Source organism: Myxocyprinus asiaticus, chromosome 30, assembly GCF_019703515.2.
Source record: "Myxocyprinus asiaticus isolate MX2 ecotype Aquarium Trade chromosome 30, UBuf_Myxa_2, whole genome shotgun sequence".
NCBI lineage: Eukaryota > Metazoa > Chordata > Actinopteri > Cypriniformes > Catostomidae > Myxocyprinus > Myxocyprinus asiaticus.
Genome location: NC_059373.1, coordinates 22,486,943 through 22,512,466, shown reverse-complemented (window position 1 = coordinate 22,512,466; position 25,524 = coordinate 22,486,943). Strand labels below are relative to the sequence as shown.

At 38.2% G+C, this 25,524-nt stretch overlaps 1 protein-coding gene across 2 annotated transcripts in view; it reads left to right on the top strand.

Moving 5' to 3' along the window:
- The window catches only part of LOC127420929 (PHD finger protein 14-like), a 164,150-nt gene that overhangs the window by 76,922 nt on the left and 61,704 nt on the right, over nucleotides 1-25,524 (top strand). The window contains exons 12-17 of one of the 2 annotated variants that reach the window (XM_051663570.1): nucleotides 8,236-8,342; nucleotides 8,606-8,737; nucleotides 9,554-9,716; nucleotides 17,570-17,626; nucleotides 17,819-17,940; nucleotides 19,364-21,779. In XM_051663570.1, coding sequence (XP_051519530.1) covers nucleotides 8,236-8,342; nucleotides 8,606-8,737; nucleotides 9,554-9,716; nucleotides 17,570-17,626; nucleotides 17,819-17,940; nucleotides 19,364-19,370 — 588 coding nt within the window. In that variant the 3' untranslated portion in view covers nucleotides 19,371-21,779. Of the gene's footprint in view, nucleotides 1-8,235; nucleotides 8,343-8,605; nucleotides 8,738-9,553; nucleotides 9,717-17,569; nucleotides 17,627-17,818; nucleotides 17,941-19,363; nucleotides 21,780-25,524 lie in introns of those variants that run through there. The other variant, XM_051663569.1, reaches the window with a different exon arrangement.

Below are 25,524 nucleotides of genomic sequence, written 5' to 3'. Positions count from 1 at the left end.
CTCTCCCCTGTCCATCTTTATTCCCATCTCTCTGCCCCATCCTATCCTTGATCCATCTGTATGCCTCATCTATCAAAACTCCAATGAGCTTAGAGCCCTCCAAGAAACAACCTCTGATTCAAACCACTTCCTTAGATAGATGGTAGATGGTGGCACGTACCTTATTACATGGGACTACTGCTGGCATTGATCACGCTTTTGGAAAACCACAATGTTGCTGAATACTGAATAAGTGTGAACGTTGGCAGTCATAGCTGAATGTGCTCATGGTTGTGATATAACCATGATCTTTTCTTAATAATTCTGAATTAGTTTCAATAAATGATTAAATGGTGGATTAGGGAAGTACAGTAGCTTTGCATTGTGAGTGTTGGTGTATAGCTACATTATAATTTGAAAAAGAGTGGTAGTTGCGTCAATCTTCCATGAATGAATAGCAAGAGATCCAAAGAAAACAAGCTGCTCACCGAAAGTAATTTGAGAAATGCATTATATAGATTAAATATTAGGGATGTGAATCAATAAATATGTTTTAACAAATAAATCGGACCATTTTCTATGATTAATCACAATTAATTGTGATTAATAATAGTATATGATACATTACAACAAAATTAAAAATATATAATCATAAGCATATTTACTTTATACTTAGTTTCAAAGTAATGTTTTGTTAGTCATAAACTATTTTAATTATTTAAATATGTACATGTTAAAATGTTTTTGTTTTAAAATGTATTTTTTAACTATCTATCTATCTATACTTAACATGTTAAAATACAATTCAGTGTGATGTTAAAAAAAAGTAAAAATTATAACAATTAATCATGCCCCCAGACCATAATAAGGAATTTTCACCTTCATGTTTTTGTCAAATGTTGATGTATGTGATTATATATGATTAATTGCAAATTAATTGATTAATTTGATTGATTAATCAGCACATCTTGTAATTATTTTTTTTAATATATTGACATTTTTTATATATTTAATATATTGACGGCTCTAATATTTATATATATTATATATATGATTTAAATGATTTTTTTCAATAATCACGACCTAGTCATTTACACCACACCAAACAATTTTGCCCCTAATATAAAGAGTGTGTGTGTGTGTGTGTGTGTGTTTAATTTAGTAATGTAGTGTATTTGTTTACCAAGTCAACAAAAGTGTCAGTGAAGACCATGGTTGACATAAAACAACTGACAAGTGATGTTAAAAAAAAAAAAAAGAAAATTCAAGGTAAATCACCTTTGGTGAAATGTAGATTATATAAATTATATAAATTTAAGCACATATAGTATTGTGCACTCCAGTCTACTGTGCATGACAGCTTTTTAACTTCTAAATTATTAAACTTTTAAGCAATTTGAGTCACAATTTTTGGTGTAATGGACATCTTTTACAGTTTTTTTACACTTTCAGTACTCAGAGACTGTCATGTGAATCTAGCAGTTGGAGTTTATTGTTAGCAGAATCCTCTTTAACTGAGACTTTAAAGGGAGCAAAAATCTCCCTGGATTTTTTGCACCTGGGTAATGAGCTGTGATTGAAAGAAATCTAGATTGTAGGCAGCACCCCACAGGGTAGACAGCGTCGAGGTAATTCTCTTCGCTGTAATGGGCCTCCTGTTTGCGAAATTCTTTCATTTGCGCTAACTGATTGACCTGTCATTGGGCATGCACTCAGCCCTGACTGTAGCTAAAAGCCGCCAACCTCTCCCCTGCTCACTATGGCAACCACATCACCAAGGTGCGTCGCCATGGGTGACGGTCACTTAATAAGTGCGAAAATGTGAAGGTCTGAAATGTTCTGTAGATCTCTCTTTTTGTTTAAATAACAGTCTGTACTTAGAATGCCGTTTAGCAGGATATGCTCCGAAACAGAAATGACATAGGTAACAGCAACCGTGTAAAGAATTGTAAGGATACTGGTGTTAAAATATTTCAACACATAAAAGTTTGTCAAAGTCTTTTTGTTAGAGCTAAATGTTGCTCAGTTTTATGCAGATTATGCATGCATATGTGGAGATGTGAATTAATGTAGCAGTAAAAAGAAAATCCACCCTCTGACAGGCTGCAAGGCCACACACACATATGCTTGCAGCAGAGTTACAGAGTAAGGTTGTCACTGGAATTTGATGAGATACCTATCCTGAATGAAGATGGGACATCTTAAAGAGAGAATTCACCCAAAACTGAAAAGTCTGTCATCATTCACTCACTCTTCATGTCTGTGAAACACATAAGATTTCATACTTCAGTCACTTCATGTTATAGAAAAAGATGCAGTGAATGTTAATGGTGACTAAAGCTAACATTCTGCTTAGTCATATGGGTTTGGAACAACATGTGGTTAAGTAAATGATGACAGTATTTTTATATTTGGATGGACTGACCCCTTAAATGTGCATTGTTGCTCTTTTTGTCTTTGTGATTCCGTCATAAATGAGTGGAAGCATAGAGGGTGAATTATCCCTTCGACGGACTCCACACTTCTCTTTGCAAACCTAAAACTATGCAATGATCAGAACTATAGCTCACATTGTTATCTCACATGTTTTTGCTGCTTTTGATACAGTAACAAAACATTTAGAAAGCTCCATTTGTATGCACCCATGTGCATTTGTGTAAAACTTAATTTGTACCGAATAACCGGTTACCCGGCTTAGAGAGTGTGTAAGATGGTTAATTAAAAGGTTCTCTTAAAATGTCCTCTCGGCAGATAAATGCGGCAATAATGGAGCGTGGAGGCAAGGAGAGCAGAGTGGTCTGGAAAAGAGAGAGCCAGTGAATCTGCAATGATGGTCATAAATCACATAATTAGAAAACATGCGCTACTTAAGTAGCAACATCAGTCAAGGCGCCCCGCTCCTTTGTATAATCTATCTACTACATTTTCATTCCCTATCAGTCATTGGTGTCTGCACGTAACCCTCAAATTATTGATGTTCTCAAGAGAGACTCCTGTCTCTCGTGCCACACAGGGTGAGGAAGAACTCAGCAGAGCACTTTGAAACAGGGTAGAGGGATGGAACAATAAAAATCTTTGGTAGTGCATGAATCGTTTCACCTTCTCAAAATGTTTAGGCCTATTTGCACCAAATGCTAATATTTTATTAAGCTTTCATCTTGTTAAATGGTGAAACATGTAATTTATGTGCCATTAGCTTCACCAAACAGAATTTGCTAAACTGATGACCATTAAAAAGAAAAACAGTTCTTCCATTGGTCAAGCAAACAGATAGTTCCAACCCAAACACTATGCTGTTGGTTGTGCCAGTGTTGCTTTGTTGGGCCAGTTGGGATTCTAAAACAAGAAGATCAATGATGTGATTGTACTACAGTGCTTAGACTTTTCGTGAGAATCAACCTAAATGGCGTACTTTTAATTGACTCTGCAAATTAAGATGGGACAGGAGAAAGTATTTTAGCATAAAAAATAAATAAAAATTACACACTTGAGCTTCAGAAACAGCTTGTTTTTTTTATAAATATCAGCTCAAGTTGTTTTAAATCAAATATTTAATATGGCCACCTTCATGTGTGGAAAACAGTACGTCATTATGGGCTCCCCAGGCAAAGCCTTTCTTTTGCAAATTTTGTCAAATATATGACCTCTCCCAGGGTACCATTGGAATCTCCACAGTCTCTGCAAGACAGCAAAGTCTGTCTGGCTCCCTCAGCAGATGGCCAGCCGCCTGTTAAGCTGTTTGTGAGACACTTTTCTCTTTTTTGTTTGTTCTTAGGCAAACACCTTCTCCAAATAGATAATGCCAGTGAAATTGTGTAAATTAGACAGTCCTCCTGAGTTTGTGGGGTCTGGAGTCTGGCATCTCCTCACTCGGCTCTCCTCTGGCCTGCTCTAATCCCTGTGGTGCAGTGGAGAGGGACCATTACCAGGGGCACATTGAACTGAGCACGCTCAGGTTAGAGGGGCTCTAGAGAGAAGTCATTCTGTGTTGCTGTGCCACCGGTTTCTGCTAGTTTATTTTTCTAATGAACCCAGACAGAAAAGATGCAACACAGATGTATAGACAGAAAGTATAGAAGCTCTATTTTTTTTCTTTCCCCGAACACTGCCTTCTGTCCGAACCCCATCCAAGGCTCTTTACTAGTTATTTAGACAATTTATTAACTGAACTCTTTTTATTACATTTATATACATTTGTGCTCAAAAGTTTGCATACCCTGGCAGAAATTGTGATATTTTGGCATTGATTTTGAAAATTTGACTGATCGTGAAAAAAAAAAACAAAAAAAAAAACGGACTTTTATTTAAGGATAGTGATCATATGAAGCCATTTATTATCACATAGTTGTTTGGCTCCTTTTCAAATCATAATGGTAACAGAAATCACCCATATGGCCCTGATCAAAAGTTTACATACCCTTGAATGTTTGGCCTTGTTACAGACACACAAGGTGACACACATTGGTTGAAATGGCAATTAAAGGTTAATTTCCCACACCTGCGGCTTTTTAAATTGCAATTAGTGTCTGTGTATAAATAGTCAATGAGTTTGTTAGCTCTCACGTGGATGCACTGAGCAGGCTAGATACTGAGCCATGGGGAGCAGAAAAGAATTGTCAAAAGATCTGCGTAACATGGTAATGGAAATTTATAAAGATGGAAAAGGATATAAAAAGATATCCAAAGCCTTGAAAATGCCAGTCAGTACTGTTCAATCACTTAAGAAGTGGAAAATTCAGGGATCTCTTGATACCAAGCCGAGGTCAGGTAGACCAAAGAAAGATTTGCCAGAAGAATTGTTCGGGATACAAAGAAAAACCCACAGGTAACCTCAGGAGAAATACAGGCTGCTCTGGAAAAAGATGGTGTGGTTGTTTCAAGGGTATGTAAACTTTTGATCAGGGGCATTTGGGTGATTTCTGTTACCATTATTATTTGAAAAGGAGCCAAACAACTATGTGATAATAAATGGCTTCATATGATCACTATCCTAAAATAAAAGACAGTTTTTTTGCATGATCAGTCATATTTTCAAAATCAATGCCAAAATTTCAAAATTTCTGCCAAGGTATGCAAAATTTTGAGCACAACTGTGTGTGTGTGTATATATATATATATATATATATATATATATAATATATACACACACACACACATACAGTGGATATAAAAAGTCTACACACCCCTGTTAAAACAGCAGGTTTTTTTTTATGTAAAAAATGAAACAAAGATAAATCGTATCAGACTTTTTGCACCTTTAATGTAAAAATTACAACCTATGCAATGCCACTGAAAACCAAAGTGACACATTTTAGAGAGAAAAAATTAATTAAAAAAAAACTTAGAATAACTTAACTGCATAAGGGTGCACACCCTTTTATAATTGGGTATGTGGCTGTGTTCAGAATCAGCCAATCATCAAGCTCGTGAAATAGTACGCACCTGTCTTCACCTGATGTGACTCTGATTAACTCCAAATAAATCTCAGCTGTTCTTATAGGATTTTTCTTACATCATCTTGGTTGCATGTTACTACAAGAGCCATGGGCCACAAAGAGCTTACAAAGCATCAACAGGATCTCATTGTTGAAAGGTATCGCTCATGTGAGGGCTACAAAACAAATTCCAAGGCATTAAATATACCATGGAACACAGTGAAAGACAGTCATCAACAAGTGGAGTAAGTATGGCACAACAGTGACATTATCAAGAACAGAACGTTCCTCCAAAATGAGAAGACAAAGAGAAAACTGGTCAGGGAGGCTGTCAAGAGGCCTGCAGAAACATTAAAGGAGCTGCAGCTCTTTCTGGCAAGTACTGGTTGCTCCCTACATGTGACAACTATCTCCCGTATTCTTCATCTGTCTGGGCTATGGGGCAGGGTGGCAAGACCAAGCCTTTTCTGACAAAAGAAAACATCCAAGCCCGGTAAAATCCTACATCCAGTCTCCCAAAACCATGTGGAAAAATGTGTTATGATCTGATGAGACCAAGATTGAACTTTTTGCCCAAAATTGTAAAAGGTATGTTTGGTGCACAGCACATAAGCAAAAGAACACCATACCCATGGTGAAGCATGGTGGTGGCATCATCATGCTTTGGGGCTGCTTTTCTTCAGCTGGAACTGGGGCTTTAGTGAAGGTGGAGGGAATCAGGAATAGCTCCAAGTACCAGTCAGTTTTGGCACAGAAACTTCTGGCATCTGCAAGAAAGCTGAAAATTAAGAGATCGTTCACCTGTCAGCATGACAATGATCCAAAGCACACATCCAAATAAACAAAAGAATGGCTTCAGCAAAAAAAAAGATTAATGTTTTGGAATGGCCCAGCCAGAGCCCAGACCTGAATCCTATAGAGAATCTGTGAGGGTACCTGAAAAGGGCTGTACACAGGAGATGCCCTCGCAATTTGACAGATCTGGAACATTTTTGCAAAGAAGAGTGGGAAAATATTCCCAAGTCAAGATGTGCCAAGCTAATATCCAAACAGACTGAGTGCTGTAATAAAATCAAAGGGTCCTTCAACTAAGTATTAGTTCAGGGATGTATTTAATTTTTTACATCACAAAAACCTGCTGTTTTAACAGGGATGTGTAGACTTTTTATATCCAATGTATACATATATAAAAGTGATATCTATATTGAAATTCGATTTTTTTTTTCAGTGTACTTGCAGTAATTTTAAGTGACCTTCTTAGGCAAAAATGTCTGGTCTCTTAATTTAACAGAGTTTTCATTATTTGAGTGGTAGCAGTTCTTTGCATGCATCTTAGCTATGATGAAGTCTCATATTTGTACATGTGATGGACAACTTGGAAAAAATCCGTAATTAAATATTGGGAAGGTTAAGTGCAGAGGATTCCTCTTGTATCATAGGAAAAAAACAGACATTAACTTTGATATTAAAGTTTTCTCAAAGCTTTAATGTTTTTTTTTTTTTTTTTTTTCTGTACCAGTAGTGACAACAATGGAATTGTAAAAATAATCATTGGCGGTTTTCAAACAGGTTTTCCAAACACATCACTGTATGCCATTGTCTGCCATTTTTTTTGGGGGACAAAAAGGTATTCACCAGAACACTCTAGCAGCCTGTGACAGCCATGATTTAGGCCGCACAGGATTTCTTGACTTTATATTTGGACATAAATACATGAAAGGACACTGCAACACTGGTTTGGTTTACCATCTTTATTTGCCATTATACTGAGTTAGTGCACAGGCTTAGTTAGCTGACTTGAAGAAAAATATAATTTAAAACCAGTTAAAATTCCTTTTTGACTAAGATGTTACTAAAATAATTTGATTAAAATACTACAATTCGATTTGACTAAAATATAACTTTAAAACAGGCTCTAGATCTGTTATCATTTCTTTGATTAAAATGTTTGGTACCTGTGGTGGGTATTTCAAGATGAACTGGTCCAGCAGCAAAGAGTTGCAAACAGGAAATGGAAATGTTTTATAGGAAATCTAAGGGGTGGATGGAAAATACCAACTGTGAATTTCTAGAGGACATTGGAAAAGTTGAAATGTTGAATAAATGTGATTTTGTCTAACAGAATGCCTTTTGCATGAACTAAAATTATATCCATGGCTCTGATGATGTTTGTTCCAGGACATGTGTTGTTAGTGTTTGTGTAATTATGTGTTTTGTCATACCCCCTTCTGTATGTTTATGGTGCTGGCCACCTCCTTTAAATTCAGCATGTGTCTTGTTTAGGTAGTCTTTTTGTTAGTTAGTTTGAAGTGTCTAGTCCTGATCATGATTGCTGTGAGTTGTCCTCTGAAAATTTTAAGAGGCTTAAGCAAATGCAACTTTTGAAACTTGGAATACTTTTGAAATATTGTTTTTCTCTCTTGCATCTAACCTGAATGCCATTTTTTGCTGAAATTTGTACTTTTTCATTATTGTTTCCTTCTCACCAATGGAGATGTTGGACTTAATCCTTATTCTTGCTTTAGCGAGTCCTAATAAAAGAGACTATCATTGACCACCTCATTCTGTCCCTTGTTTTATGGCTACGGACAATTTTGTTGTGATTTTCTGGGTAATTCTGATAGCAGATCCATCACACAGCCACATAGCAACATGCTAGAAACCATTAAATATGCAGCAACCCATCATCTTGGCAGCGGCTTTTGCACAGGAAAACAATTTTCAGAAGATCTAGTTTAATATTATGCTTGTTTGTTTGCTCTTTAAATAGTTTGTGTCTGTTTGAAGTGTGGTTGAATTTCAGTGCTGTCTTTATTTGTAGAAATTGAACTCTCCTTCAGTCCTGAAGGCTCCCAAAGAGAGAAAGCCAAACAAGAAAGAGGGAGGATCACCTGGAAAGTCATCCAACCTCCCAGCTGTACTCTACAGGTCAGCTTGCAGCCCTAGTCTAAGATATATAGGATATCAACAGGTGCCAACCATCAGTCACTACACCTGTGCAGTGGTATTCTAATTTAGTTTTTAAACATTGAAATGTTCCCATGGTAGGTGGCATCATTGACCTATAGTACTTGTAAATATTTTGCATTGAAAGTCAGAGAAATGTCTAAGATATCTTGCCTTATAATGTCTTACAAAGCATTGTTTAAGGTTGAATGCTGTAAATAAAAATGGTTTTATGTTCTGTGCAGCTGTGGAATATGTAAGAAAAACCAAGACCAGCACCTTTTACTGTTGTGTGATACCTGTAAACTTCACTACCACCTGGGCTGCCTAGATCCACCTCTCACACGCATGCCGAAGAAGACCAAAAACAGCTACTGGTGAGAGCTTTGAGATTTTATGCATTTGGCTGATGCTTTTATCCAAAGTGACTTACAGTGCTTTGAATGTTTTCATTTTTATTAGTTCATGCATTCCCAGGGTTTGAAACCATGACCTTGGCATTGCTTGTGCCATGATCTACCAGTTGAGCTACAGGAACACTCCAGGACTGGAGAGCAAGACTGAAAGGAATGATGAAATTAAAATTGGAAAATGTGATCAAAGTCTATGAGTAATGTTCCATTTTCAGTGCTTCAAAAGTCCCTGTGTTTACTCTCATAAGGTTATACTAACTGTCATTTTGAAAATATATGTAGAGCTCTGCAGTTTGTGTGCATGAGCATTTCTGTGTTTTGTTTATTTGTCAAGCTGAGCCCAGTGCTTTCGCTGCTGATTCGAGTAATTCATTTAATCCATGAATAAGAAAGCGTGATGTTGTTCCGCGCTGCTGGATGGAAATTAGAAAGCATTTCAAAGATAAAATTGTGCGGGGGGCCAAGTCATACCTAATTACTTGCAACTGCTTGCCCCTGAGACAGTAATACTGTATAATAAAAAAAGCTTTTGCTCTCACTAAAGAATCCAGCTATTCCTTTAGTTTCAATTCTATATATTGTTTGTGTGGCATATTTAACAACCCTTTTGTTGGAATGAATGCCACACATCAGCTTCAGATGGAAAACATTGACATGGACCTTGAAAGGCCACTCTCTCATCTCAAAGATTGCTCAGGATAGACAAATCGATAAGGTCAAATGAAAGCAAAAGAATACCTGACTCTTTTATCTCTCCTTGTCTTTTTCGTCCTTTTCCAGGCAATGCTCTGAGTGTGACCAGGCCAGCAGTGATGAGGCGGATATCGCCATGGAGACACTACCAGATGGAACCAAAAGGTCCAGGAGGCAGATCAAGGGACCAATCAAATTTATCCCTCAAGAAATGAGCCCAGAGCCCAAAAAGCTCCAATTGAGAGGGACTGTGAGTAGTTCATTGATGAAAAAATTCCATACTTTAAAATGGTCATAACAGATAAAATAATGTTGTTTAGCATCATGACCATGTTCCAACTTCTTTTTGACTTTTTGTTAGCTGCTTTTTGCTCACTCACACGTGAACTGCAGGTTTGCTGCCAGGTCCACAGTAGCTGCCACTGCCCCTGCTTTCAGTAGCAGGCTCTTTGCAAAGCCTGCATTGCATTGTAACAGTTTCACAAAACAATCTGTGATTAAATGTGCCACCCAAACTTATTTCAAAAGATTAAAGACCTCGATGGAACCAAAAGGTCCAGGAGGCAGATTAAGGGACCAATCAAATTTATCCCTCAAGAAATTAACCCAGGGCCCAAAAAGCTCCAATTGAAAGGGACTGTGAGTATATGATCATGAGATCACGAGTTCATTGATGAAAAAATTCCATACTTTAAAATGGTCGTATCAGACATTTTTAGTCACTTTTTCCCCAGAGGTCTACTTATAATGTTTTTGTTTTTTTAGCATTATGACCATGTTCCACCTTATCTTTGACTTTTTGTCAGCTGCTTTTTGCTCACTCACACATGAACTGCAGGTTTGCTGCCAGGTCCACAGAAGCTGCCACTGCCCCGACTTTAAATAACAGGCTCTTTGCAAAGCCTGCATTGCATTGTAACAGTTTCACAAAACAATCTGTGATGAAATGTGCCACCCAAAATTATTTCAAAATATTAAAGACCCCTGGTAATAAAAATTAAGGTTTGGCTGCTTTTAGTCTATAACTATTAGCCTTAAGGTCACCAATATCTAGTGTACTTCTAAACGTCGACACAATAAGTTTTCAGAACATATAAGCATTTAAAATCTGCAGTCTCTCTCTTCCTGGGAAAGAGACTCAAGAAACCTTGTCTAATCAAATGCTTTCTTGAACTAAAATGCACCCTCCCCCTACATTTGTTCAGCATGCCTTGCTGTGTTTTAACTGGTGCTGATCATGCCTTCACATGGATCTTCGAAGGGAGCACAATCCATGCTGTAGGGTTCCAAACAAATTTTCCAATAAGAATCGCTTAAAAAGTGAGTTCTGACTGACCGTTATCACCTTTCAGCCATCTGAAGCTTTCACAGTGGATGGTAATTGTCTTTGAAGGGAATAAGGCATAGGGATGATCACTTCTGAATGGGACACGGCAATACGGGAACTGGATGCAAGGAAAGTTGCTCAAGTTTATTAATATTTTTTTGTGCAGCTGGAGGGATGTTCAGCTCAAGTTAGTGTTCTTTATTCTTTATGCTTAGAGTATTGTGATTCAGAACATGAATATATTATCTTTTATTAGCTTGTTTTCTTATTCATCTGTATTAGAACTGGCTCCAGCCTTATTGTTTGTGATTGTGATGCGCTGTGTTTGTTTTTGGGCTGGCTATGGATTAATTGTTCTCAATTAGATCATCATTCAGTTCTCAAGTCTTTAGAAAAGCTGTCCAGTATTGAGATCGGTTCTCAAGTTTCCCCGGTAAGCAGCTCTGACATGAACAGCATGGTGGAAAAGGAATATGTGTGTGTGGCTGTAAACTAAAGCCTATTAGCTATCTTTAAAAATGGGACAAATCATTTAACGTCTCCTGCCCCACTTCCTGTTTCAGTAGAAAAATACGCCAAAACACCTAATCAAACCACACTCGTCAAAGCACTTTATGGAGACTTTAAAGGGGCTTTCACACTGGCAGTTTAGTCCAGTTTAGTCATAGTTCACATGAAAAGTAGGTAATGTGAAAGCTGTTTTGTGGACCGCAGTACGGAACCCGAGACTAACTGTAGGAGGTGGTCTGAGCTCGGTTGCAATGGAACTGAGGCACAGTTCGCATTACTGAGAAAGCAACTTGGGTGCACACTTGTTCAGGACGTAAATGACTTGGTCATGCGTTTTTGTCATTTTAAGCATGATGACATTAGTTGCCCAAAAACAAACACATACAGGTGCATCTCAATAAATTAGAATGTCGTGGAAAAGTTAATTTATTTCAGTAATTCAACTCAAATTGTGAAACTCGTGTATTAAATAAATTCAGTGCACACAGACTGAAGTAGTTTAAGTCTTTGGTTCTTTTAATTGTGATGATTTTGGCTCACATTTAACAAAAACCCACCAATTCACTATCTCAAAAAATTAGAATATTGTGACATGCCAATCAGCTAATCAACTCAAAACACCTGCAAAGGTTTCCTGAGCCTTCAAAATGGTCTCTCAGTTTGGTTCACTAGGCTACACAATCATGGGGAAGACTGCTGATCTGACAGTTGTCCAGAAGACAATCATCGACACCCTTCACAAGGAGGGTAAGCCACAAACATTCATTGCCAAAGAAGCTGGCTGTTCACAGAGTGCTGAATCCAAGCATGTTAACAGAAAGTTGAGTGGAAGGAAAAAGTGTGGAAGAAAAAGATGCACAACCAACCAAAAGAACTGCAACCTTATGATTGTCAAGCAAAATCGATTCAAGAATTTGGGTGAACTTCACAAGGAATGGACTGAGGCTGGGGTCAAGGCATCAAGAGCCACCACACACAGACATGTCAAGGAATTTGGCTACAGTTGTCGTATTCCTCTTGTTAAGCCACTCCTGAACCACAGACAACGTCAGAGGCGTCTTACCTGGGCTAAGGAGAAGAACTGGACTGTTGCCCAGTGTTCCAAAGTCCTCTTTCCAGATGAGAGCAAGTTTTGTATTTCATTTGGAAACCAAGGTCCTAGAGTCTGGAGGAAGGGTGGAGAAGCTCATAGCCCAAGTTGCTTGAAGTCCAGTGTTAAGTTTCCACAGTCTGTGATGATTTGAGGTGTAATGTCATCTGCTGGTGTTGGTCCATTGTGTTTTTTGAAAACCAAAGTCACTGCACCCGTTTACCAAGAAATTTTGGAGCACTTCATGCTTCCTTCTGCTGACCAGCTTTTTAAAGATGCTGATTTCATTTTCCAGCAGGATTTGGCACCTGCCCACACTGCCAAAAGCACCAAAAGTTGGTTAAATGACCATGGTGTTGGTGTGCTTGACTGGCCAGCAAACTCACCAGACCTGAACCCCATAGAGAATCTACGGGGTATTGTCAAGAGGAAAATGAGAAACAAGAGACCAAAAAATGCAGATGAGCTGAAGGCCACTGTCAAAGAAACCTGGGCTTCCATACCATCTCAGCAGTGCCACAAACTGATCACCTCCATGCCACGCCGAATTGAGGCAGTAATTAAAGGAAAAGGAGCCCCTACCAAGTATTGAGTACATATACAGTAAATGAACATACTTTCCAGAAGGCCAACAATTCACTAAAAATGTTTTTTTTATTGGTCTTATGATGTATTCTAATTTTTTGAGATAGTGAATTGGTGGGTTTTTGTTAAATGTGAGCCAAAATCATCACAATTAAAAGAACCAAAGACTTAAACTACTTCAGTCTGTGTGCATTGAATTTATTTAATACACGAGTTTCACAATTTGAGTTGAATTACTGAAATAAATGAACTTTTCCACGACATTCTAATTTATTGAGATGCACCTGTACATGCACCATGAATGACAGGGAGGCAATGTGGGACACAGAAGTGGTGAGGTGCTTTCTATATATGTGCGAGAGTGAGCATGCACCCATCTGTGTCCTCAAAAAGATATTTTGTGAGCATCCGAGATAGTTGCCTTCTCTTGGACATGTACAACTGCTGAGTTACGGCTGGCAACACAGAGTCGCAAGTTTTGTTCACTCTGGTGTGCATAATGACACAAATTTAATACAAAAAAACACAAATATAGCAACGTGTGCTGTTTTCTATCATGTGTTCATTTGTGATGACGCAAGTTGATGACGGAAAAGCACTGGGGTTCGACAGAATCATATGTGACCAACACTCTGGGGGGCACCGGGAACAATCGCGCCCAGATTCAGACCGTAGCAAACATACCCAGTGTGAAAATCACCTAAGGGAAATTTGATGACCCATTCTAATAACAAACAGTTTATCCACTCATGCTGTTCCAGCAAAACTGATATGAGCTTGCAGTTCGGCTTCTAACTTGGCTCAAGGGACTATAGACAAAACTAGGCCAGTTTGTGCCTCGGTCCAGCTCTCTGATCTGTAGTTAGACTGTAGCTGTTGTATTGGGTGAAACAGTCATTCATTAAGTTTTAAATTGATTCTTTGCTCCTCACTTAAAATAGTTAATTGACCTGTTCTTTAGTCTGTGGAGCATTCACAAAGGTTCTCATTGAGAGACGCAAGGTCACGGTGGCGAAATTTGTGGATTCCTTAACAACTGACAACCTAAACACTTATCTTCAATTGTTTTATGATTCACCTTGATACTAAGATACAGCTTAACTAAAGCCATCATTCAAATCCCATTTTAAGAGCACAACGCCTCCCTATCCCGACTTCAGTGTTTCAGTTTTATTGAAACATTATTTATTTCTCCATTGAACGACTAGCCTAAAGCATATTTTACCTCTGGCTGTATAAGCACCACATTGAGGTGTGAAGGTAGGTGTGTGTGTGCGGTATGTGTGTTTTCCCAGACTTGAAATAGGGCTTTCAATTATGTCTTTCAAGCTCTCCATGGCTTCTGCTTAACACTGTCCAGCATTCTCTGATCCTGCGATAGCACTCTGGCAGCCCGGCTCCCTTAAGGAAGACAAAAGATATCCATCTGAGAAAAGACAAGCTCTCCAGTCCTCCTTTATTTTGTATTTTTCAACCTTTTGTTTTAAAGCTTTGTCAATAAACCTGTCTCTGGCCATTTTTAAACCAAATTCAAAATTAAAGCACAATTTTAGCCATTCTGCAACACTGCAGCCACTCTGGCTGATGGCTGTCAAAAGAGGTTTAAAAGGAAAAAAAAAAAGAAAGCAAAGGAATGATGTGTACATCGTTTTTGTTTGCCGTTTGAGTGTGTGCTTGCTTATGAGCGGCAGGGTTAATGTGTTTTCCCTTTACTGTCTACGAGATGTGTGCCCAAAATGAGGCGAAGCCTTCAGCAGAGAACAGCTGGATTAAAAGGCTTTTATTTTTCGCTCTCTTCTATAGATCCGGCTAAACTCAGCCAGAGGAAGATGCTTCATTGCAGAATTTATCTTCACTTGCACTCCATAGTGTGGTAGAGGCTGAAAGGACCCCTGCCTTGCATCTTTAATGCTCTTAACCAGCCGTGGTCGCCATGGCAAGCCCTTGTAAAGCTGTGTTCTGATTTATCACGGCCAGCTAATCGACCTCCCGCCATCCCTCTGTTCAGGAGTCAGTAGTGTTCACCCACAGCACTGCTCTCTGATGTGCTGCACTGTTACAATACCTCTGAATACTGGCCCCAAAACTCATACGGCTCTCATAACTGACATACGTTGAGATTTTGTCAAGACTTTTTATTTGACTTGAAAAGCTTTATGAATTATTTGAAAGGCTGAGGGCATTTTGCATGGAGATTTTGCTGTAAATTACTGGTGTTTGTGAACACAAGTATCTCTATTAATTTATGTTTCCAAAATTTAAATAACCCCTAACCCTGAGTTTTCAACTTTTGTATGTAAGTCAGACATGGATCACTTTGAGGTGTGCTATTTTTTTCTAAAACTATTGAACAGTTCGATACAATTTTCACTATGCTGGCCATAAATTGGGCTAGAAATCGTATAGACTTTGAAAGGGGAATTCATATATAGTCCAGATAGGACATTTGTAGTTAAGGTGGGCTCTTTTGTAATTAAGTAACCGCTTTAATCGGCTAGTTCGTAACAACCTAGCAACACCTTAACAACCATCCGGACACCCTAGCAACAACATTGCAACACACTATAAACCAGTCTGAAAAAAACGTTCTCAACCACTTAATGCCCTGGCATCGAGCTATTTGCTAACTCAATTCTTCAGAAAATGTAAAAAACTAATGATTTTTTTGTTTTTGTTTTTGTTTTTCATTACTACCCCTTTCTGAGTATTATTTTACAAGAATTGTAAGCTATTAGCTTTCTTTCAGCAGTAGGGGTACACTGTTATGGTGCCTCTGTATGCACCAGTAGTTTTTCCAATCCTGTGAAAATTTATTCAATGTTGTTTAAAGGTTTAGTAATGTGAGGTTCTTAATTAAAAAGTTGGATTTAGCTGAGTTGTCTTGACTGTCCTCTTCTGAGTGCAGAAATTTGTTTGTGTCAGCCTTTCACCCTCTTTACTGTACTTTGCCATTGCGTTTAGAATGAATGTTAGGTTCTCGGCACAGGCTCTCCTCTGATCTAGCCTTTAATAGATTACCTTGTGTAATGAAGGAATAATGAAATAAACGAGTGCCTTTCTTTGGTGCCACCATCAAGGGAAAAGTGGCAGAGGCATTTAAGTGCCAATTGGCAGTGTGGAAGCAGTTAGCATTTATAATGATAAGTGTTCCATCTGCTGTGTGGTGGCAAGCCAAGGGCGACAGATGGAAATGCTTTCACAATCTGTTTAAATATGTTGTCGTTTTTTTCTTTCCCTTTTTAAAAAGCCCCAGCTTGGCACAGTCATATCACCATTTTTATTAAGGTGGCGATGTTTGATTTGATTTGTGCCTCACATTTATTTCTGTTTTTTTATCATTATTTATTGGCCACTGTTGGAGATGAAGAGTTGATCTGCCGATGGTAGACAAGAAAAATTATAATAAAACATGTATCTGAGTGAAAAAGCAGAGAGTGCAGTGGAGAATGAGTTTAGATACTCAATCTCGCTTCATGGCACACACAAAAATCCACTTTAACAGTCAGGGGTGACCCAATTGCTGAATGGCCTTATATTTGAAAAGAGAGGGGCTGTGGTTGGGGCTTTGGTTTGGGCTCTAAACAAAGGGATTGAATCCCTCTATATTATACAAGGGGGAGAACGACTGAATGAGAGATTTGGATTAGAGGGAAGCACCTCTGTTTGACATCTGTAGTAGCTAAAGTGAGCTGCAAGGCACCAGCTGCTCTATATGAGCCGTTTACTCATGGAGAGCGTAAACTTTGTTCTGTTCAGCTTAGTGCCACAGGGCTTGAACAGCATCACATTACCATACAATCCACTTAACTGGATTTTTACGAGCGGCTTTTCAAATCTAATTTTACATGTTTTTATTAAAGCCCTGAAGCGCATTGTGACTTTTATATATATATATATATATATATATATATATATATATCAAATCAACAAATCGTTATTATGACTTAAGTTATTTCAAACTAAGTGAGTTATTGTTTTAGACGCCGTGTCTAACACAACCAAACTAGATCTCCACCATTGTAGTCAATGTAGCTTTTAATGCTGCAAGCACCGTATGCATCACATTGCAATACACTTTCAGTCTCAGTTTTAGTGGTACTTTTTTCATCTTCGTTTTCCCTGTCCATCTGAAATATTTTTTTCTTTTTTTTTTTTTTTACAAAATTATGAATTGATTGCTCTGACAGTTTTTTTTTTATTTTTTTTTTAGTTTTTTTTTTTTATTGATTTATACTGACTTAGTCAAATGAATTTGTTATGCAGCTAATGGGCAACAAATGTAAATAATCTTAATAATCGTTGTACAAGATCAGTCCTATTGTTTGACGTTTTTTCACCTTGTGCTTTAGGGCTTCCAGAATTGTTCAGTGTTTTTTTTTTTTTTTTTTTTTTTTTTTAAACCCATATTTGAAGATATTTTTTATATAAGTGTTAATATAATTCTATGACTCATCTAAAATACATGAATCTGAAAGCCAATAGCATTAATAAGTATCTATTTTGTGTTGTTTTTTTGTTTGTTTGTTTTTTGTTTTTTTAAGTAAAATGTGCATTATTTTGAGACCACTTAATGTCATTTTCCCTAATCCAGAGAACCAGAGGCCAGAAGAGGAAACGAACGTCCATCTGCGAGGAGGAGAAGATTGAGGTGAGCTTTGACTTCCTCTTCTCACACCACACTTCTTTAAGACTGTCAATCTCACTCATCTACCTTTAATGTTTAGAGAGCATGATGAAAGAAGACAGCTTGTGTATGTTTACACAGCAATATCAGTACTCTCCACTCACCAGCCTCATTCAAACACATGGTGCTCGCCTCTAATAGCTCGCGTTTCCATAGGAACCTTCACCACGGGAGCGAAGACAGAGGCAGTCTATTCTGCAGAAAAAGCCCAAAGCCGATGACACGCGGACCGAGTGCACCACCTGCAAGGGCCCGGGTGACAATGAAAACCTAGTGAGGTGGGTAAGCCCGTGTGCTGCATGTCTCTGAGCATCTGTGCGTGTGAGAGTGTGTTTGATCTGGGAGGGGAGTTATATTCTCGTCATGATTAAAGTTCAGGCTTCATTTTAGGTACTCTGCCATCCATGTGTGAGTGGGAGGCAGCACCGGCTCCACAGGGCCCTCTCTATTTGGCTGCCACATATATTTGCTCACTTGGTTTGGCAGTAATGAGCTGTCTGATTTACTGTCAGCATTTGGCCCCTGGTATAAGGCTTTGGTTCCCTCAAACAGGATTATTTTAATGTAAGCAGATCCCGATCAATTATCCTGTCTTTTTTGCTTCTTTAACACCTCCTCGTCATACTTTTCAATGCCATAACCTTGTTATGTGTGAGCTAAAATATAAGCAAACATTGGTTAAGAGACTTATAATTGACGCTCACATAATAGAAATCACAAATAGTCGCCGCTTCTATCACGAGAAGCTGTTTTGGGTAATTAGAGTGGTATATTAGGTTGACTGAAAGTTACATGTATTTCAGACAAGCCTTAAAGCTTTTACAATGCATTGAAAAAGGAGATTAGGAGATATACTTTACCAGTCAAAAGTTTGGACGTGTTTGACTTATGTTTCTTATGATCTTAAATCTTGTTATCAAAAGGCTTATCCTTAAATGTTTGCAATTAGTTTGTAGACAGAAATAAGTGGTGTCTACATGAATTTCCTTAGACTTTCTTTTCAAAGAAAATTTATTTTCTAACTAATGGTTAGTGAAAGCAGCCAACAAGTGGCCAGCATACATACTTCAATACTCTTAAAGCTGGTTGAGAGAAAGCCTAGAGTGTGCAGAGCTGTTAAAAAGGCAAAGGGTGGCTACTTTAAAGAATCTAAAATATAAGAGAGTTTTGATTATTTTAACTTTAGTTTTGGTCTCTACCAGTATCAGAAATTAACTTATATATTATGTCATTCATTTATGTAAAATACTACTGAATACTAAATACTAAAGTCTTAAATCAGTTTTTTTATAATAAATTCTCCATATGAATAATTAAAATACGTAACTAGGTCTAGAATACAATACAAATACAAAATACAGTTATTACTTTTTGCCTCCACATTTTGAGTTTCTGTGGCATTTTTGTCCCTTTAGATGGATTTTTTGCATGGAGCCCTGTTTTATTTCTGACCATGGTTACTACATAATTCCTGTACTTCCATTTGTCTTATTACATAGTTATGGTGACTTTATTATCACTCTAAAATGTGGAAAATGGTCATAATGAATAAAGAGCAGTTACGTCAACATTTTTGACTTGTATTGTTGTTATGCAGCGTTTAACAACATCATGCTAAATCTGGTAGTTAGAGCTGGTATTTGGCCTCAACTGTGGTGTGAGGTGTGTTGCCCTGACTCTTTCTATCTTTGCATTGAACAGGTTGTGAGAGCCGGGCACCACCTCCTCCACCCTTCCCTAGAAAAGGACAGATGAGAGAGAGAGACAGGGAGAAAGAGAGAGCGAGAGGCAAATTAACTGGTTTGAAGAGCGGCGTTTCGGGTCGAGGAGGAGTCGCAGATGGCCACTTCTGACCGCCACCTTCGACCGTCCTCTGCCCAAAGCGGACCGCGCCATGGACTTGATCATGGTTAAACGATGGTCCGACTATCATATGTGGACTAACTAAAAAAAAAAAAAAAAAAAAAGTTTAAATTGCATTTGCAAAGGGAGAAAATCGGCCCTCATTGGATATTATAGAAGGCCTTTTTATGGACTCTATGTGAGGATTATCAGTTAGCCAGTTTGAAGGCACATACACACCTATAGGGCTGCTAAACGGTTCTTTCTGGAATACGTGAACAGTGACACTGGTTTGGGGATCATGTACTGTATTGCACTGTGGATTAAGCCGGATCTCGGATTTTGAGCTTTTTCACCATTTTAGCAAGCTGTCTTCAGGTCCAATTCCTTTTGGGCCTCCAGGACTTGCATTTTGTTTTCAAAGTCTTTTTCCTCTGTTTCTTTCACACACTGACTGTACAATACTTTACACCTCCCTCTCTCTGAGCTTAACTACTGATCACATGACCTAATCAACTGTGTTGACTGAGTCAAATATGGTTCTGAAAGCTAATTGTGTCTTCTGTTTTTATTGCTTTTTGTTATGAATGGTCTTAATGCTACTGTTTCTTTGCTGTCTTTTGCTTGTGTTGTGCGAAATATATGGTGAAAAGTCATTAGATAGTAGAAATGTTTTATTTTATTTTTTATTTTTTTTATTGTATTGTATTGGAAATTTTTACTAGTTGTGGTTGTGTAATATAGCTCAGTATAGCTCAATATGATAATATCCGTACTTACACTGTAGTTGTTACTGTAGCATCACTAATAATAGCGTGAATCTCACGAAAACATGTCCGGGTCAAATTAATATAAAAAAATGGAAATTCTATTTAGTATAAATAAAATGAAGCCTCTTTCAGGAGCATTTCGATTTTTTGCTTTGTGACTTTTACATGACAGAATTTACATGACAGTTTAGCACATTTTCTTTAATGTAATGGGTCAATACTTTTTACTTTTGAGTGTAAGTTGCATTATTCTCAATGAGACTCGTTTAATTCTCACTACTGCAATGTAGTAATTTTTAACATTTTAAATTAAAGGCAATATAAAAAACAATGTATTAATATTACATATAAAAAATAATGAATATTTTTTTTTTTAATCATTTATTTTATTTTATTTTTTCATTTCACTAATTAAAATATAAGGCTTTTTTATATATATAATGTCACAATACAAAAAATCTTTAAGTCTTTAAATAGACTTCTCATTTTTTCTTTCTAATTTTGGGGAGAAATACGACCTGGACATGTTCTTGACAGGTTTCATGAGATTTACGCAATAAGGCAAGTTGTAGAATGCTAAAACTCGTTAATTAATTGTGAAAGTAGGCTGTTTTGGTATTTTGGCTTGACAGTAACTGTATATTTTGCAGTGGCAAAAAGACATCCTTACACACTTTGGAAACTCCTTATAGCATCTGAACCCCAAACCCTCCTTCCCATTCCCTCATACCACAGTGGATTGCACTGTTGACAGCCTTGCTGCCTCATTCCGTGGCAGGATGTCGGGCAGATGACATCTGATGCCCCAAACTTACCACTCTGACAGTACCCTGTGGCTCCTATCCTCATGCCATGGGGAACAGCCTTGCCCCTCAGTTCCTCTCAAGCTGCTTACTCGCACTGGTGTAGACACAACACTTCCTTCACTGGGATTTGCACATCTCTCCACTCTGGTTGACTTCAGCTGCCCTTTAACCTCTTACCCTCTCTGTATCTTTAGCCAGAGCTTTATCTGTCTTCTCTACTGTGGTCTTGTCTAGCTCACAGCATACTGTGTATAAGTGTTTGTCAGGGCACTTACTGCATCTGCTTTGCCGAGATAATGCTGCAAGATGGAGCCTGTTAGATTACAGGTTACCTGTAGAATCGTGTGATGTTAGCTTACCAAAGTATAGAGCTCTTTTGCCTTTTTTTAAAATGTGTTTCTGGCATAAGCCATGCTGCCATTTTTGTTCCAAATAGTTTGGGATGGAAAAGTTCATTTGTACTTGAATATTTTTAATTTGAACTCTTTATGATTATTATTATTTATTTATTTAATGTAAATATGTGACATTTTAATTTATTTTTTTAGCTTCTTGGTTAATGTTTAAATGTGACCTAAAATGAGATTATGTCCTGTGAATATGCAGTATGTTCGTTGCCATTCATCTTTTTGGGTAAGTGTGCTTTTAAGACAGAGGCGTTTGTGTCATGCAAGCATTAATAAACATTTGACTTTTTCACCTCATTGCCATCATGATGAATGAGTCTCAGTTGGGCCAGTTAATGGATCGTGCAGGTTGAATCAAGAATCTAACAGCTACGTTGTCTCGTTTTTCGCTAGAAAATCTTCAGTGTCCGACTCCAACAGCCATAGTCAGCCACAGCCTAGTCTCACAGAGGCAGACTTTAGTATAAAGGCATTAATCTAGTGCAATTTTCAACTTATTCTTCCTATGAATGACCCACTTCATTTACAACATTTACATTTTAAATTTTTATGCATTTGGCAGATGCGTTTATCCAAAGCGACTTACAGTGCACTTATTACAGGGACAATGCAAGCGTTAATAAACATTTGACTTTTTCACCTCATTGACATCACGATGAATGAGTCTCAGTTGGGCCAGTTAATGGATCGTACAGTGCACTTATTACAGGGACAATCCCCCCAGAGCAACGTGGAGTTAAGTGCCTTGCTCAAGGACACAATGGTGGTGGTTGTGGGGATTAAACCGGCAACCTTCTGACCTACAACTTATGTGCTGTCGCCCACTACGCCGGAGGAACACTGGAGAAAATAGCAGTAAATGTGTGTAGACCCAAATGTAATAAGTGCAGACTATTTCACAAACATAACTCAGAAAACAAAGTGGAATATGCAGTTCTTCTTGTTGGTATCTACAGTAGATAAATTACTAAATACAGGCAGGTAACTCTGAATAGCTCAAGCTGGTAGTTTTTTTATTTTTTTATTTTTTTTTTTTTTACTTATCTGTTAGTCAATCAGCTCGCTCACATGTGATATGTCAAGCCGATCGGCTCACATAATGTAAGCTGTTATAGGTCTTTTGATGTATAATTGGGTAGCCAGTCAACTTGTGTACTCTCTCTTTGCCTAACATTTAAACTTGTTAGTAAGCCGGTTTCACTGCAACACACTGCAAAAGTTTTTACTGAAACCCTCCACCTCTCCAGCTCCACAGTCTAGATATGCTACATGTTGATTTCATTTATGTCTAATTGTGCAGCAGCATGTCTTGTGTTTTTCTAATTGTGCAGCAGCATGTCCACATGCTTAACTCAGTATGTATGTTCTAGCAATAGCAAGTCTCTGTACTTGCACTGCAGCAACAGCAGCGGCAGATCCAGTCCACCAAGACCAATATTCTATCAATATGTTATACCCACATTAACATGCCCAAGTCTTTCTGAGAGTTTTCATGACTGCACTTACTTTCAAGTGCCTCAGACAAAACTCTGAATGTCTAAAAGCACTTTTCCACCATCATACCGAATGATGCCACTAACCTCTTAAGCTTTGGCAAGTCCAGTAATTAGTTCTATCTCAGAAGTGCACTTATTGTATCAATCAGATACCATTGCTTTTTTCCCTGGTGGAGTGATAAAAACTTGTGCACCCTGACTCCCAGAAATTATGTAGAAGCCAGACAGTCATATTGGAACTGGTGATTTCTGCCAGCTCTTTTCAAATTTTTTGTGGACTGATTCTCATGATCTGTTTGCTACAGCAGGCTATTCACTGCTAGTAAGTGAATAGCATTTGTGCTTGTACGATGGCGACAAGAACAAGCTGCAGATCTGTGGAGGCAACAAACACGAGTCAGCCCACCAAAGCTCTGAGCCTCTTATTTTGCACCAGATAGATAGAATCAGTTCGGCTGGACAAGCAGTGCAGCTACGTTCCGGTTTGAAACCGGGGAAGGAAAAGAGGGGGAGGAAAATGTTCTGGAAGAGCAGTAACCTTTCCGATGATGAGCGCCTTCCCTATTACAGTCCTGACACAGGATCCAGGGAGATGATTTAATGGCAGCATTTTGTTTTTGCTGACTTCACCTCTTTTTTCTTTCGTTCACACTCCCCACCACCATTAAAGAGAAATTCTAAGCGCTAGGACTGCAGAGTGTGGGAAGACTGGCCAAGCAGCTAAAATCTATTACAAAATGGCTTCTACAATGTGTTTTATCCTACTCAGTTTACTAGAGCATTTGCGTGTACTGTATATGATTCTGAATTCAGCACCTCCCCCTTCTTTGTGTAATTGTTAGATGACTTGCACAGCCCAGAGGTGCCTAACTAATTAGCAAAAGCCTGGTAGAAGGCTGTGTACTGCATCTGTTGCTGCCAAAACAGACTTGTCTGGAAAGGGTCCAGAGTGGAGTCAAGGTACTGTGGGGCGTTGCGGCAGGATTTAAAGGCATAGAATACCCAAAAATAAAAATTACGTAATTATTTATTCACCCTCATGTTGTTTCAAACCCATATACTTAGATATATATCATAGTGATCTTGTTTGTCAAGCTCTTAAAAGGACAAAAGCATCATAAAAGCACCAGAAGTAGTCCATACGACTGGTGTGCTGCATTCCAAGTCTTCTGAAGACATCTGATAGCGTTGTTTGAGGAACAGAAATTTAAGTTGTTTTTCACTGCTAATATTCCCATCCAGTGTACTGTTAACAGCTGCAACTGGTGCTGTTGAGTTGAAATCCAGATCTGGATCAGTCTGACTGGTGAATGGATCAACTGGTTTATTAAAAAAGAACTGACTCAAAATAATGATTAGTTCATGTATCAGACTGATCACGATTCAGAGTTATTTCAGGTGAACACAAAAGGAAAAATTTACGCTCCTCTTTCCATACAGTGATATTTTATAGTGACCTCGTCTGTAAAGATCCAAAAATTGAAAAAAGCATTATAAAAGAACCATAAAAGTAGTGCGCTGTACCCCATGTCTTCTGAAGACGTTTGATAGCTTGATAGACAGAAATCTGTTGACGGATAATCTTCCCCTCAAGTGATTTGTTTACTTAAGAACTGTTGTGACCAGATCATTACTAATTCTGAGTTGAATTCAAGAACTGGATCGGTCTGATTTATGAACCCGATCAACCAATTTATTGAAATAAAAGCCTTAAAAGAATGATTTTTTAACGCATCAGACAGATCCGGATATTGCGGTTAGCTTGCTAATTCAATGATCTATTCGAATCTGGTTGATCCAGTTGAAAGAACGATTTGTTCACGAATCGGACTTACCTGGATCCGGAGGTCAGCTCGCTGATTCAATTATCTGGTTGAATCTGGCTGAAACCAGATCTGGTTGAAGAACTATAAGTTCACAAATCTGATCCCTATAGGACTTTATTCTACATGAGGGTAAGTTAATATGACAGAACTTTATTTAAATAAAATGGATAAACATCCCTTTAACAGCTGATTTGGAATCAGCCCCCTTTTAAACAGTTTAACCTCCACCATTTTAGGCCAAATAACAGAACTTACCCTCAATCAGCTGTTACCAGGAAGTGCACAGAGGCAGTCAAAATACTGAATTTGGGACACCATGGCCCCCTGCTGTCTACTTTGAGAAATGAACTGCCATCCCGCAGGTGGCTAATTCTTCTTAAAGTAAGTGCCCCACATGCCCATCCTGGCTATAACTAAGACAGTAAATGAGTGAGCCGTGTGGTAATGAGGTAATAAAGAGGAGTTACTCTGTCAGGGCATCTGTCTGGCGCTCCAACTTTCACTGTAAGCCCCCTCATTGCTTCTCCTCCATGTAAAACAAAGGCCTCTTAATAATGCCATTCCCACCTCAACAGTAAATCAAAAAGAGGGAGGCTCACAAAGGCTGATCCACTCCCTCAATAGAGGGGGATTCGCAAAAAGCCACAGGGGCACTTTGTCACAGCTGGCAGTCAATGGCTGAGTGCCTTGTGCTATATTGATCCCATCACGTGGT